The 13,681-nt window shown below is 35.9% G+C and overlaps 1 protein-coding gene across 5 annotated transcripts in view; it reads right to left on the reverse strand.

Annotated features, from left to right (window-relative positions):
* LOC127637316 (TBC1 domain family member 22A-like) overlaps positions 1–13,681 on the reverse strand; it is a 227,445-nt gene that overhangs the window by 44,990 nt on the left and 168,774 nt on the right. For all 5 annotated transcript variants that reach the window (XM_052118315.1, XM_052118311.1, XM_052118312.1 and 2 more), the window contains one exon: positions 7,972–8,099. In XM_052118315.1, the coding sequence (XP_051974275.1) occupies positions 7,972–8,099 (128 nt within the window). The remainder of the gene's footprint in view (positions 1–7,971; positions 8,100–13,681) is intronic.

Consider the following 13,681-nt stretch of genomic DNA (forward strand, 5'->3'; position numbering starts at 1 on the left):
GCAATATATGTATATCTGGTCTCTGTGAATACAATCAGAGACAATGGTAACTGACAGTAAGCATTTAAAATAACAACATAGCTCTGGTCTCTGTGAATACAATCAGAGACAATGGTAACTGACAGTAAGCATTTAAAATAACAACATAGCTCTGGTCTCTGTGAATACAATCAGAGACAATGGTAACTGACAGTAAGCGTTTAAAATAAAATCATAGCTCTGGTCTCAGTGAATACAATCAGAGACAATGGTAACTTTATCTGCATTAGCCGTGGAATCAGCTAGCAAGCACATTCAAAAAGGCAATTTGCAAACATTCACATAATATATCCTTCACGTGCCGCCATAACAACCCTACCCGCCGAGGCATGGACTGAAGGTGTCCTGTGGTATCTTGTACCAACACATTAGCAGCAGATCCTTCAAGTTCTGTAAATTATGAGGTGGAGTGCCATTGATCTGACTTTTTGGTCCAGCGTATCCCACAGATGCTCAATCGGATTGAATTCTGGGAAATTTGGAGGCCAGGGAAGCACCTTGAACTCTTCGTCATGTTCCTCATACCATTCCCGAACAACGTGTGCAGTGTGCATTATCCTGCTGAAAGAGGCCACTGATCCAGGGTTTCCCAGCAGAAAATTGCCCAGAGCATCACACTACATCCACAAGCTTGTCGTCTTCCCACAGTGCATACTGGTCTCATCACTTCCCCAGGTAAATGGCGCACATGTGCATTTCTTGCACGTTAGTTTGATTTAGTAACTTCTGACTGATGTGTGTTTCTGAACCACTAAAACAAGCCAGCACATAGTCATTTATTCAGAAACCACACAACATTGTCAGTCTGTTTCAGACTATAGATTCAAAAGAACCAGATTGTGATTCATTGGGAACCGTCAACAGTACAGAAAGTCATGAAAATCCTACGGTTCCATTTTTATAAAAAAAAATTATGGAACCGGTTCTGTACAAGAACCAGCTCTCAGTGCCCAACCCTAGATAGGAGAAAGTATCTTAACATTGAAAAAGTGACAATTCAATTTGAAATCTGCTGTTATTTTTATGTTAACATTCTTAAAACTCACGAATAAAGACAGTACTGTGGTATATTTGTGGGCAGGTTATGAGGTAACATAGTTACATTGCTATAAATTAGAAATGCAGTGGGGAATGCATAAATGACCATCTCAAGAATCACTAAAGCAGCAAAATAATCTTGCAGCAGTTAGCTCCTCTTTACCTTGTATTCACTGTTTGTTCTGCTGAAGAATCAATACCAGAAAACAATTCAGATAACTCAAGGGTGCACAAAGTAATAACCTGCCCAAACCTTAAACCTTCTACAGTGAAAATAAGCCATCAAACGAGGATAAACTTCCTCTAAATCATTTTAATGTATATTCCATTCTTTCTCTGCACCATACCGTCCTCTGTTTACTGACCAGAGAACGATTGAGGCAATTGATTTTGTACGTTAAGCAATATCCTAGTGTTATTGACTTGAGCCTGGCCAAACAAGTAAGTGTGTATTTGTGGGCCCTCCACACTATCATACATGTCAACAATCATCACAATCAATGAAGGGGCAATGCTGTCAGAAAGAAGCAAGTGGCACGCTTCATGCGAGTAACAAACAGGCAAACAAACCAAGTGATCTGTAATGGTTACTATGTGTTTCTAATCCACATCAGTCAAGTAGAATAAAAAATAGAGGATAGCCAGCCATTAAAAAAAGAAAAAAAAATGTTTGTACTGAAAAGAAAAAAGGAAAAGAAAACAGCAAACGATAGGGGTTTTAAAAGTTTTTGATGCCAAGGAACCCAAAACATGTCAATCCACTTGCTAAGGACCCTCTTCCTAAAATAAAAAGGCAGCTACACCAATCAGCCATGATATTAAAACCACCTGCCTAATATTGTGTAGTTATCTGAGTTACAGTAGACTTTGTCAGTTCAAACCAGTATGGCCATTCTCTGTTGACGTCTCTCATCAACAAGGCATTTCCATCCACAGAACTGCCTCTCAATGGATGCTTTTGGCACCATTCTGAGTAAATTTTAAGACTGTTGTATGTGAAAATCCCAGGAGATCAGCAGTTACAGAAATACTCAAACTAGCATGTCTGGCACCAAAAATCCTCCATGAGATTATCTAATCAACTCAACTCTCAACTCAACCTTTATTTATAGAGCACATAACAACAGGAGTTGAACCAAAGTCCTTTACAATACACATTTCAGTCACAACATAATATGCATAATATACACATATATAAATACCAATAAATACCTGAGCCTAAAATCTTTATCCTTAATTAAAAATGATTCAAAAGCAAATGAGTAAAATGTGTTTTAAAGCAGATTTAAAAAGGCAGAGCGTTGGACCTGTCCTGATATGAAGCTTGTTCTAGAGTTTGGGGCCTACAATAGCAAATGCACAACCAAGGAACTTTCAGCAGAAGTTGGCCAGCTGACCTAAGAGCTCTAATAGGAAAATAAGGGACAAGAAGGTCACAGAGATATTGAGGTGCGAGACCACATAGAGCAGAATTTTTAAATCTATCCTCCATTTTATGGGGAGCCAGTGTAGTGATGCTAATACAGGAGTATTGTGGTCAAACTTTCTAGACACCGTAAGGAGCCTAGCGGCTGCATTCTGGACCGACTGTAAACGGGACAAAGCAGTTTCAGGCAGTCCGGTATACAATGAGTTGCAGTAATCTAACTTTGACGATATTAGTGAGTGAATCACATTTTCTAAATCTGATTTAGAGAGATAGTGTTTCACTTTTGCAATTCAATCTCAGATGGAAACAGCTGCTCTTTACAACAGCAATGATCTGTCTATTTAAAAGTAGCGATGAGTCCAAGATCACTCCAAGGCTCCTTGCATGATCTTGCACATTTAATGACAGCGACATAGCTGGTCGACCAGTCCAGGTAAAGAGGACTTTGGGGGGTTGAGAATCAGGACTTCAGTTTTGCTCTCATTTAACTGTAAGGAATTGTCAGCCAGCCAGCACTTAATATCAGCGAAGCAATTTTGGGCAATCACTATTGATGATTTTTTGTGAAATCATCAATATGCCATATCTCTGAAAAATTTAGGCCAGTGGGCACATGTAAATAGAGAATAGTAAGGGTTCTAGAATCGACCCTTGAGGGACCCCACATAATAGATTATCCGATACGTTTTCTAAGTTAATAGAACATGTTCTTCCTTTCAAATAAGTGGCAAACCATTGAAGGGCCATGCCCTGAATGCCAACCATACACTGCAGACAATCTAAAAGAATATCATGATCAATAGTGTCAAACACGGCACAGAGATCCAACAAAACTAAAACCACATGTGAGCCTGAATCCAATAAAAGGAAAATATCACTAGTTAACTTCAACTTTGCAGATTCGGTACTGTGTAGAGATCTGAAGTCTGACTGAAATGTATCTAAGATGTTAAACTTATTTAGGTAGGAGTAGAGCTGTGTGTAAACAACTCTCTAAAATCTTGGAAATGAAAAGAAATGTTGAGATTGGTCAATAATTATTGTGAACTGCTGGAACTAAAGAAGGTTTTTTTAGCAGATGTAGCAGGATGTACAATAGCATGTTTAAGATAGTTTGGAACAACACCACTTGCTAATGAACAGTTTATAATTGCTGTCACTCTGGAACCAATTCTTGAAAAAAGAAGAAAGAGCCTTTGTTGTAAGAGCCATCATAATAGTTGACACATCTGTTTTGTTCGTGGAAATAGTTTAATGTCTCAAGAAACTGAAATAGTTGGGATTAATTAACCTTTTTTTGCACAAATCAGGAGGCGGCGGCACAAAGACCAAATAGTCAGAATATGGTTGTTGTCCAGGGAGCCAGCCGGGGATGTAATTTGTAAAGATCCTCAATACACATACTGGGGACGTACAATCCTTCCGCTGAAGACTGATGGTTTAAAATGCCATAGATTAGATCTGAGGGCAGATAGTGTAGAACCATGTCGGAGTAACAGCATAAACGTGTAAATATACAGGATGCACTCTGTTGAAGCTGGCAAAGAATAAAAAAACTCCAGCTGGCCAATATGGATAATAGAAGGCAAAACATATTCTTCATCAGCCGTCACCGGATTAACACAAGAGATGGCATCCACACACTTCTAATCCAGGTCAACCAGGATTGGGGGTTTTCAGAAATCAAAAGAAGCTCTTTTATTCCATTTATTCAGTCAGAACACACAAACACTTAAAATTATATACTGAATGACTATCATGTGACATGCATAAAACTCATTGCTCAAGACAGTGAGACTGAACAGACACGCACTGGATCTGAACTGTGGAACTATTTTAGCAGGACACAAAACTAATGGACTTCAAATGTACAAAACAAACGTTTCATGTGTATGTGTACTGCCATTTTATCTTGCACATAATCTGCTAAAGTGCCTAGAACTCTCATTCAAGGTTAAACCTGATAATAACCCTGGAAATGTTATTGTTTTTCCAGGGTTCCATTACAACCAATTGTATTGATGCATTGACACATAGCCTTACCTGACACAAAACCATAACTATTATGATTTTTTATTTTTTAATAAAAAGTTTTTTTCATGTTTTGTAAATAGCATGTTGAATATTCATGAGAGTATGTCATATTTACTATTGTTGAATTTCGTTTTGCATGTTTCGAATGCTAATGCAGGTTATTTGCTAATATTCCTTAGCGATTTCATTATATTAAAGTTCATGATTAAACATTGCCCTATTTAGAGTGGGAAACAGAAATCGTCACACAATGGGCCTTAAATTAATCATCTTGAGGGGAGGACACAAATGACCATGTGACCCAGTAGAAGACACTTCTGATTTGCTCAAGACACCTGGGGGTGCGGCCATCCTCAACTCAACAACTGATGCCGAAAAACTAATTCATGCGTTCATGACCTCAAGACTAGATTAATGTAATGCATTACTGGGAGGATGTCCAGCAAGTTCAATAAATAAACTTCAATTGGTTAAAAATGCAGCTGCCAAAGTGCTGACAAGAACCAATAAATATGATCATATTAGCCCAATTTTATCGTCGTTAGATTGGCTACCTGTTAAATTTAATATTAATTAAAAACATCTAAGTACATACAAAGCTTTGAATGGTCTAGCTCTGCAGTACTTAAGTGACCTTCTGACACCCTATAATCCATCACGTTCACTACAATCACAAAATTCTGGCTTGTTAATAATTCCAAGAATATCAAATCCATAAAAGGAGGTAGATCCTTTTCATATTTGGATTCATATCCCGAGGTTACCAGAGCCTGCCAGATCCAGCTCCGTTCACTGCTACGATTCGCTGAGAGATGACGACAAACTACAGCTTGTTCTAGCCAGACATCACTTTTTTTTTTACTTCAGAGGATGAATTAATGCCAGCTCCAACTGTAAAAAAAAATATCTGATACTTCATATGCCACTGCCTGAACCTTATATTTTGGATGGACCCCACCGAAATGCCCTGAAGGTTGAACTGCGATTCACCTCATCATTTATCTCTGCACGCATCACCTTTGTCTATTGATCTCTTTAAATAGAATACACAGACTATCAATTAATTGCCAACAAAAGTCTTCATCAGTCAAATTACCCAGGACAATGCATATATCTGATCTTCCGCAATTAATCCAGTATGAACTTCAAAGACATTAGTCATTAATCTTAAAGTTCATATAAAGTTTTTAAAACACTGGACCTTAACACTGAGTTTAATCATTTTAAACCATGACTTGAACTGCACACAAATAACTAATACTGGCATTATATTCACGTTGTTAATCCAGAGGGGAACTGGCCCCCGAAGTGAGCCTGGTTTCCCCCAAGGTCTCCATTAACCAACATCTTATGGAGTTTTGTGCTCCTTGCCTCGCCTTCACCTTGCTCACAGGGGTTCTAAATACAGTTATTATTGAATTATTTCATTTCTATACACGTTACAATCATATTTAATGAAACTACACAATGATCACTGTAAGACATTATAGATATTACAGTTTAATTTTTTTGTTTTTTGTTAAAGCATGATTTCCTGTAAAGCACGATGTGTGTTGTGAAAAGCGCTATACAAATACATATGACTTGTCTAAATTAGATATAAAGTCTTATTTGTATTCAAAAAAGATTTGACTGTGCTCTGTGCTCGAACAATATTTCAACAATTTGTGATATTATTTTCAATAGCCATTCTTGAGCTAAGAGATATATATATTTCTCATATATAAATTGTGAGCAGATACAATGAGCCAGTTGTATTACATGTTTAATGGTGGAGAATTATTATTCAGATACCTAATCTGATCATTTGTCATTTATCCTTCATATAATTGTGGTCCAGCGCCGTCAAGATTCCTAAACTAATTTACATATAATATTTGTACATATTACTGGTGATGAAAGCTGGCAGTTGTAAATATACCCTGCCACAAATTCGCTAATTTCCTACAACTTCTAGGGAGAGTAGCCACAGAACTAAATCATCTACATTTAGAGACAGTTTGTCTAACTGTGGACAGATGAATATCTAAGCTCTTTGAGGTAAATTTGACACTTTCCAGCTTTATGCAAAGCAATCATTCTTGATCATAGGTTTTTTTTGGGGAGGCATGGTCAACACCAGAACATTAATAGTGAATAGCAAACTCAAAATGTTTAAGTGCTTTTTATTAGACAAAGTAGCTCTAACCCACACCTCCAATCTTGTTTTTATTATTTGGATGCCACGTTTTCCATCTCTGGAAGAATTTGAATTCCATCAGAAAATTCAAAAGAGCTGAAAAATGTTATAAATGAAAATGAAATACCACGTGACAACCAGTTCAGAAGAACTCAAGGAATCAGAAGAAAAAAATAATATGGATTATAGCCCATACGAAGATATTTGCATAATTAGCATGTTATAGCTCCACTAAGTGTCGGAAGGATGTGTGTATTATATATGAGATTTGGGCACATGCCTCAAAGTCTGAGATCTCTACAATTTACAATTTATCTGTTAAATATGCTTGTTTAAGTCCTGCATTACAGTTCAAAGAGCCAATTGGCTTTATTGAAGGGCGCACATACTAACTTATCAGTTTTCGTGTGATTTATGCTACTTTAACACCTCTTATCCACACTATAATTGCATTTTCCAACTTTTCTATTACTAGTTATCCAGTGTCAAAGTACCTTGCTACTAAATTAATCTAAATGCCCATTCCTTACATTTTTTAAATAGTGGGCATCTGTTGATGACAAAAAGTAGAGCTTCTTGAGACAAAGACATTATTATTATGGCATATCAAAATAAACATGAGAAAAAAAATCTGAATTCTTTCAAGGTAAGAATTATGCATAATATCAGACTATTTTGAGCTGAGTACATGGCAACATGGAGATTGCTGCGATCACTCAAAAAGCGCAGCCCTTTGCTTCTATACCGAGCACACCATCATGAAATGACTGCAAGACAAAGTGTTGGTTTAAATGTCAGTAGCACCTTTGAGGTTCCTCAATGTGCTAAACCTTCTTCCTTTTCCATTGTCTCTGACGTTGTTCCTGGCTGTTTAAAATCTAGAAATCTACACCTATTAAAACCTAAATGCAGAAGCAATTGTCTTTTAAAATTACGGGATATAAGAGCGTTTAAGAGGGTGAATGTATGGAAATTATCTTTAATTCATAATTTGAAAGCCTCTCTTTTCGAGTCATGGCAATTGTGATATTCCATTATAACCATGGCTATGTTATAACAATGCCTACAAAATGTTTATAATATAGGATAGCTGGAACATTTCCTGAATCTGAGTAACTAGTTTAAAGAATAATTTGGGCCGAGTCATCTCATAAGTGGAAGCTTTGTATGTCGATGTCCTCTTAAGGAATAAATGATGACAGAATTTTCATACAGCAAAGCTTCTTGAAGTTATTGACAGTAATCATTTTACCTGGTAAGTGTCCCATAGGCGAATCGTACAGCGTAGAGGCAATTCTCTCATAAGCAGGTTGTTCATCCAGCGGAAGGCAAACTGCAAATACTCAACCTCATACTGCTGCATGTGGCGATGTACCATCTCTGTTTAATACAAAAAACAGACAGTACAATAAATCACGTTTCTTCAACAATGGGCACTTTTATATCCCACAAGTTGGTTTATTTTTTTTAATTACTAAGTTCAGTCATTCATTTCTACATGGTGCAAGCTGATAGGTTCTTGGAACGTGTAATCTGTTAGCAGCTTACTCCCTCTTTGCCTATTTAACACAAAGTTAAATTGACTCAAAATAAGCCAGTTTTACTGCAGCGCACTACTAGAGTTTTCTGCAGCGCACTAGAGTTTTCTCAACGAAACCCTCCTCCTCCTCAGCACCACGGGTCTAAAGCTGCTTCACAGGGACTGTATTTATGTCTAATTGTGCAGAAGCAGCAGCAGAAGCAGATCTAGTTTGCCAAGATAAACCATTATATCTTATATCCATTATAAAGTTTATAATCCATTATACTATAAAAGTTTTTATAATGTAAAAACTTATTCAGAGAGTTGCCATGACTTTCCTTTTAAGGTCAAATTTAAACTATCTTGTATACTTTTTAAAATGTCCTCATTTATTTATGCTACTTCTCAAATACCTTACACTTTGCATAGATGTTACTGATTTAGCCTTGTCCCAGACCAAGTCTTTAAATATTAAACGTTATCAAAATCCATTATATAAATATGAATATTTTTACTGTTTCTAATTATAACCATTTAAACTAAGAGTGCATAAATCATTTCTATATTTATTGTGTAAAATTTAGGTTAAGAATATTTACGAAATCAAATTCTAAATGCCCCTCAATTGTGGCACCATTTCCACTATGACTAACACTTTAGCCCGAATGAAGCGTTTATCAAAAGTATGTGTACTTTGTGCCAAGGGTGTAAGTGAACTCCTTGGAGTCCAAAATGCTTTATCACTTATGAACACAACATCTCATTTCCAATCAAGCTGGAATTTTGTCACATTTTGCAAAAAGAGTGAAAATATTTCACTGTATTTAGGATACATACAATGACTGCTGTAAAATTAATCTTAGCATGATAAAGGAACTGGCCATTTAATTCCATATATATTTAAAAGGTCATATCCATTACAAAATGTTATCAAACACTACATAATTTAAGATGTGATTGAAATAATTTTTGGTTCAGAAACAACAATTTCACTTTAAATAAAAAATAAAAAAAAAGCTAAAAATGACAGAATTTCCCAATGATGCAGCATGTATATCCACAGACATTTTTAGTAAACAAATACTAAACTAAATACACTTGTGAGATTGTGATTCACATGTTTTAAAGAGATGGTTAAAATAATAATAATAATTCTGCCATAATTTACTCTCTTTGTGTCTTTTGAAACCCATATAACTTGGAATACAAAAGGAGACATTTCTAACAGAATATTCAAGCTGGTCTTTTTTTTAAGTCCACAGGGCCAAAATTACCCATCGTTGACAAAACCCTATTATAGGCCTTTTACTAAAATTGGGACCAAACAACGAACATAGACACAATAGAACAATAGCCATTCTGTCCCTCTCTCTTCCATATACAGCAGCCACAATTCAACAATGACAACCTGCCGGGTGTAAGACATAACACCCAAATAAAGCCATGTCTCTGTCCATGCCGTCATGTGTTTGCCATTGTCATGCAAGCAAGAGGTAATTACACAGCTGTCAGCGCAAAGTCTGAGCACATTATGTTTGAGAGTAAACAGCAGCTTTATTTATGGAGCTTTTCTTTAATCAACTTGGATGCGGCATCTGATGGGCAGAGCATGTGATATGCATGACGGCATGGCCTTGTAGAAATATATGCGTCATTATTTACCTGCTGACAAAGATGACATTCTATAACCTTCACGTGTATATGGGATTTAGTTGTGGGTTTTGGCTTTTGGATATAGATGCAATATATAAAATATTCACAATATATTCACGATCATTTATGCTGGCAATATAAAATAAATTGATACTGTGAATGTCAAAATTATTTTAATACGTTTAATGCATTAAATATTTAACCATCTAGTTCACTAAAGGCCATATCATTCGACTAGATTAATTTCATCAATTCAAATCATTGATTCATAACTATGATTTAACAATAATATGTTTCTAAATAATACAAATATCACTGCAGTACCCATGTGTCATTTATTTATTTTTTGTTCTAGTGAAAAATATGTTGGTAACCTATATCTTTTTATTACTTTGTATTGTTATATTGGTACATAATAACAAAAATGATAAACCATTCCAGCTTGTTAATTTAGTGAAAACAGTATGGAAAACATGCCTTGACTATTTTGAACTAGATATTTACTGGGTTTTAAGGATGTCCCAATCACGATCGCAAGTATCTGATCAGAGATGATATTGGCATTTTTTAACTGATCGGGGATCGGCAGAAAGCCCGATCACCTTACTCCGTTCATTTACATCAGCTGAGAATAATTTGCGGCAGAGCGTAAACTTACAAATAACTTAGAATTAACAACCCAGTGGCTAAAATGCCAGCAGTGTGGAAATATTTTACACAAGAACGCGAAAACTGTCCAACACCCACTTGCAATATCTGCAATCCGATCGTTTCGCAAGGCAGATACATTCAATACGACCAATTTTATATGACATCTTAAAACAAAGCATGCAACGGAATACGGCGACTTCACTAAAACAACACAGGAAAAGTTGCTGCCCCAAAGCAACAAACACTGGACAAAACTTTTAAAAGGAATGAAAAATATCCTCAAGAGAGCAAAAAGGCCAAAAATATTACAGAGAACTGGTTGAATTCATAGCTTTGGACAGAGAATGTGCAATGAGAATTCTCTTTTGTAGAGAATGCAGGTTTTTGCCGTCTTTGCAGCTTTTGGTCCGCGCTATGCCCTGCCGCCTTACCAGTGCTGTACGGTAAGGTTCGTGACAACATACGAGGTGATTTAAAACATAATGTGTCTGCTGTTAGTTTTACAAAAGACATATGAAGCTCTGACGTTTGCCCCATGTCATTGCTCAGCCTCACTGCACACTGGATTGATTCCTCCGTTTGATTAAGCGAACCATATTAAACGCACACCAGTTTCGTGGGTCTCATACAGCCGATCATGTAAAACAGGCCATTTAGGAGATGCTGAACATGTCGGAAATAAACAAGTAATTGTTATTTTGCAAGACAACACAAGGAATATGTTTTGAATTTGTTTCAATGAATTCATTATTGTTGAACTTTGGCCTGTTCAAGTGTATCAGTTTACGCCACTTTTAAGAGTAATTGACACATTTTTTATTTGTTTTTATAGAATAATAATTTTTTGTGACTATTCAAGTCAAGCTGTTTACACCATTTGTAAGTGTATGTAATATTATATTCATCCATACAGAACTCAGTGGATTTGTGATTTATTTTTGTACCTGAATATTAATGTTAAAATAAGCTATTACACCACTCTAAGTAGAAATTGATTTTATATATGAGTTTTATAAAAATGCTAGCTGCACTAAGTTAAATGCATTAGGTTGAAGACATCTTTTAGTTACTTAATTTACTTAGTTATTTTTGTAAACAAACAAAAACAGTTTGCAGCTCTATTATCTAGGCAAATTAAAGTATCGGATCAGGACTTGGTATCGGCAAATATTCAAATATTGGATCGGGGGCCAAAAAATGTTTTACTTCTTGCAGTAAAAAAAAATCAATTATTTACCTAACAACAATGTTTGTTTCTCTGAAATTTTCAGGCATTTAAGGGGAAATACATAAATATCAATACACACACACACACACACACACACACACACACACACACACACACACACACACACACACACACACACATATATATATAATCAAAAGGGATAATATATAACATATATATAATAATATATATATAAGGCCTATACATAATAATTTTGTTAAGCTATATCGGCCAGCCCTAGAAACACACGCTGACAATCAGCTTCGACAAAACTCACGCCTGTCTTAAAGGTGTGATTCTCACATTGAACTTAACTGAATAAACAACTTATCCTCATCAACGCTGAATACATTTCACTGGCAAGACACACAGATGATAGACTGACAAAACAAGCACACTGATTTCACTTATTAGTGGTGTAAATCGAAAACGTCCCACTTTTAACCTTATTAAAGGGTTTTATGAATTATGATGATTATGAAAAGGAACAACCGTTAAAAATCTACATATGCCCAGTTCTTTAATCTCAGACGGTGTTTTAAAGATTTCCTGTTTCAGTGGCATACCCGAAATAAAAATAAAAAATAAATAAAAAAATACAAAATAAACAAAACATAAACACAATGAGGGTCAAATGTTTGGTATTAATGTTAAGAAAATGTTAATGATATAGATTATGATAGATTCTAAGACTCTCAATTTAAATAATTGAGCCAAAAATTTAATTTGTCCGATATTTCTTATTTGACATTATATATCTCTGAGTGTAAATATGGTGGCTCCAAAAAACATCTCCATGTGCCCAAAAGCCTCATCAAACAAATAAAACATAATAATGGTAGAGAAGAACTACTTACACATGCAAACACATCAATGACTAAAGGTTTGCATAGCATGCATTCATGATTTTAGTTTTGAGATTTCACAGAATGAGTGCCTTTTGACTCTGCATCATTTACTTTACACCATCTCCTGGTGGTCAAATGTAACATTGTGCTTTGTGTAGGATTATCCATGAACAAAGCCATCAAATGAACAGAACATCACATTCCACAGATCAGTGAGATCCACCCACCGAGCCATTAGAGAGTCATAAAAAGGAATCCATGGCACCTAAATTGCTGACAGAGACTGTCTCTCACATGCCTGCTTAATCTTAAACTAGGGTTTGTAATGAAAGAGCTGAGCAATAAAGAAGACCCTTCTTTGTTCCACAAACTTAAAACATCTGTAAGACCAAACAGCCAAGTATCACCTCTTGACCTTAATGTGGAGTGGTGATGGTGTAGTGGGCTAAAGCACATAACTGGTAATCAGAAGGTCGCAGAGATCCCTCTCATGTGTTTAATAGACAACAGACTTCAAATTTAAACCAATAAGCTTTATTAATCACCAGTAGTTGCCTTAGATACATCTTATGTATCATGCATGTTTTATATACCCTGTGGAGTTCTTTCTCTGTGTTAAACCTATATTAAAGCTATATTCTTTTGAACTTCTACCTCAATTATTGGAAGTATATGTTATCTGGTATGTCTTTGATGGATGAATGATTTCTAGTATTTTGATACAATGTACAATACACTAATGGAGATTGGGGACTGGATGGCAGGAGCAGACTAAATACATACAAATTGTGCCGCTCTGATTTAATATGCTGAGTAATTTTTCCCACGGCGTGGGCATTGTCGATATGGCTTCGAGATATGAAATTAAATTCTTCCATCCAGCTGTTGTGAAATTTACATGATCTTCTCCTCCTATCTTCCAGTGTTGCTTGATTCAACTTCCCATGTCTAGATATCAACAGCGCAACTGGGTTGTAGGTTGTTAAAATGGCTTATGGACAACAAAGTCAAGGTTTTGGAGTGGCCATCACATAGCTCCGACCTCAATCCGAGAGAAAAT

This window comes from Xyrauchen texanus, chromosome 45 (genome assembly GCF_025860055.1).
Source record: "Xyrauchen texanus isolate HMW12.3.18 chromosome 45, RBS_HiC_50CHRs, whole genome shotgun sequence".
Taxonomy (NCBI): domain Eukaryota; kingdom Metazoa; phylum Chordata; class Actinopteri; order Cypriniformes; family Catostomidae; genus Xyrauchen; species Xyrauchen texanus.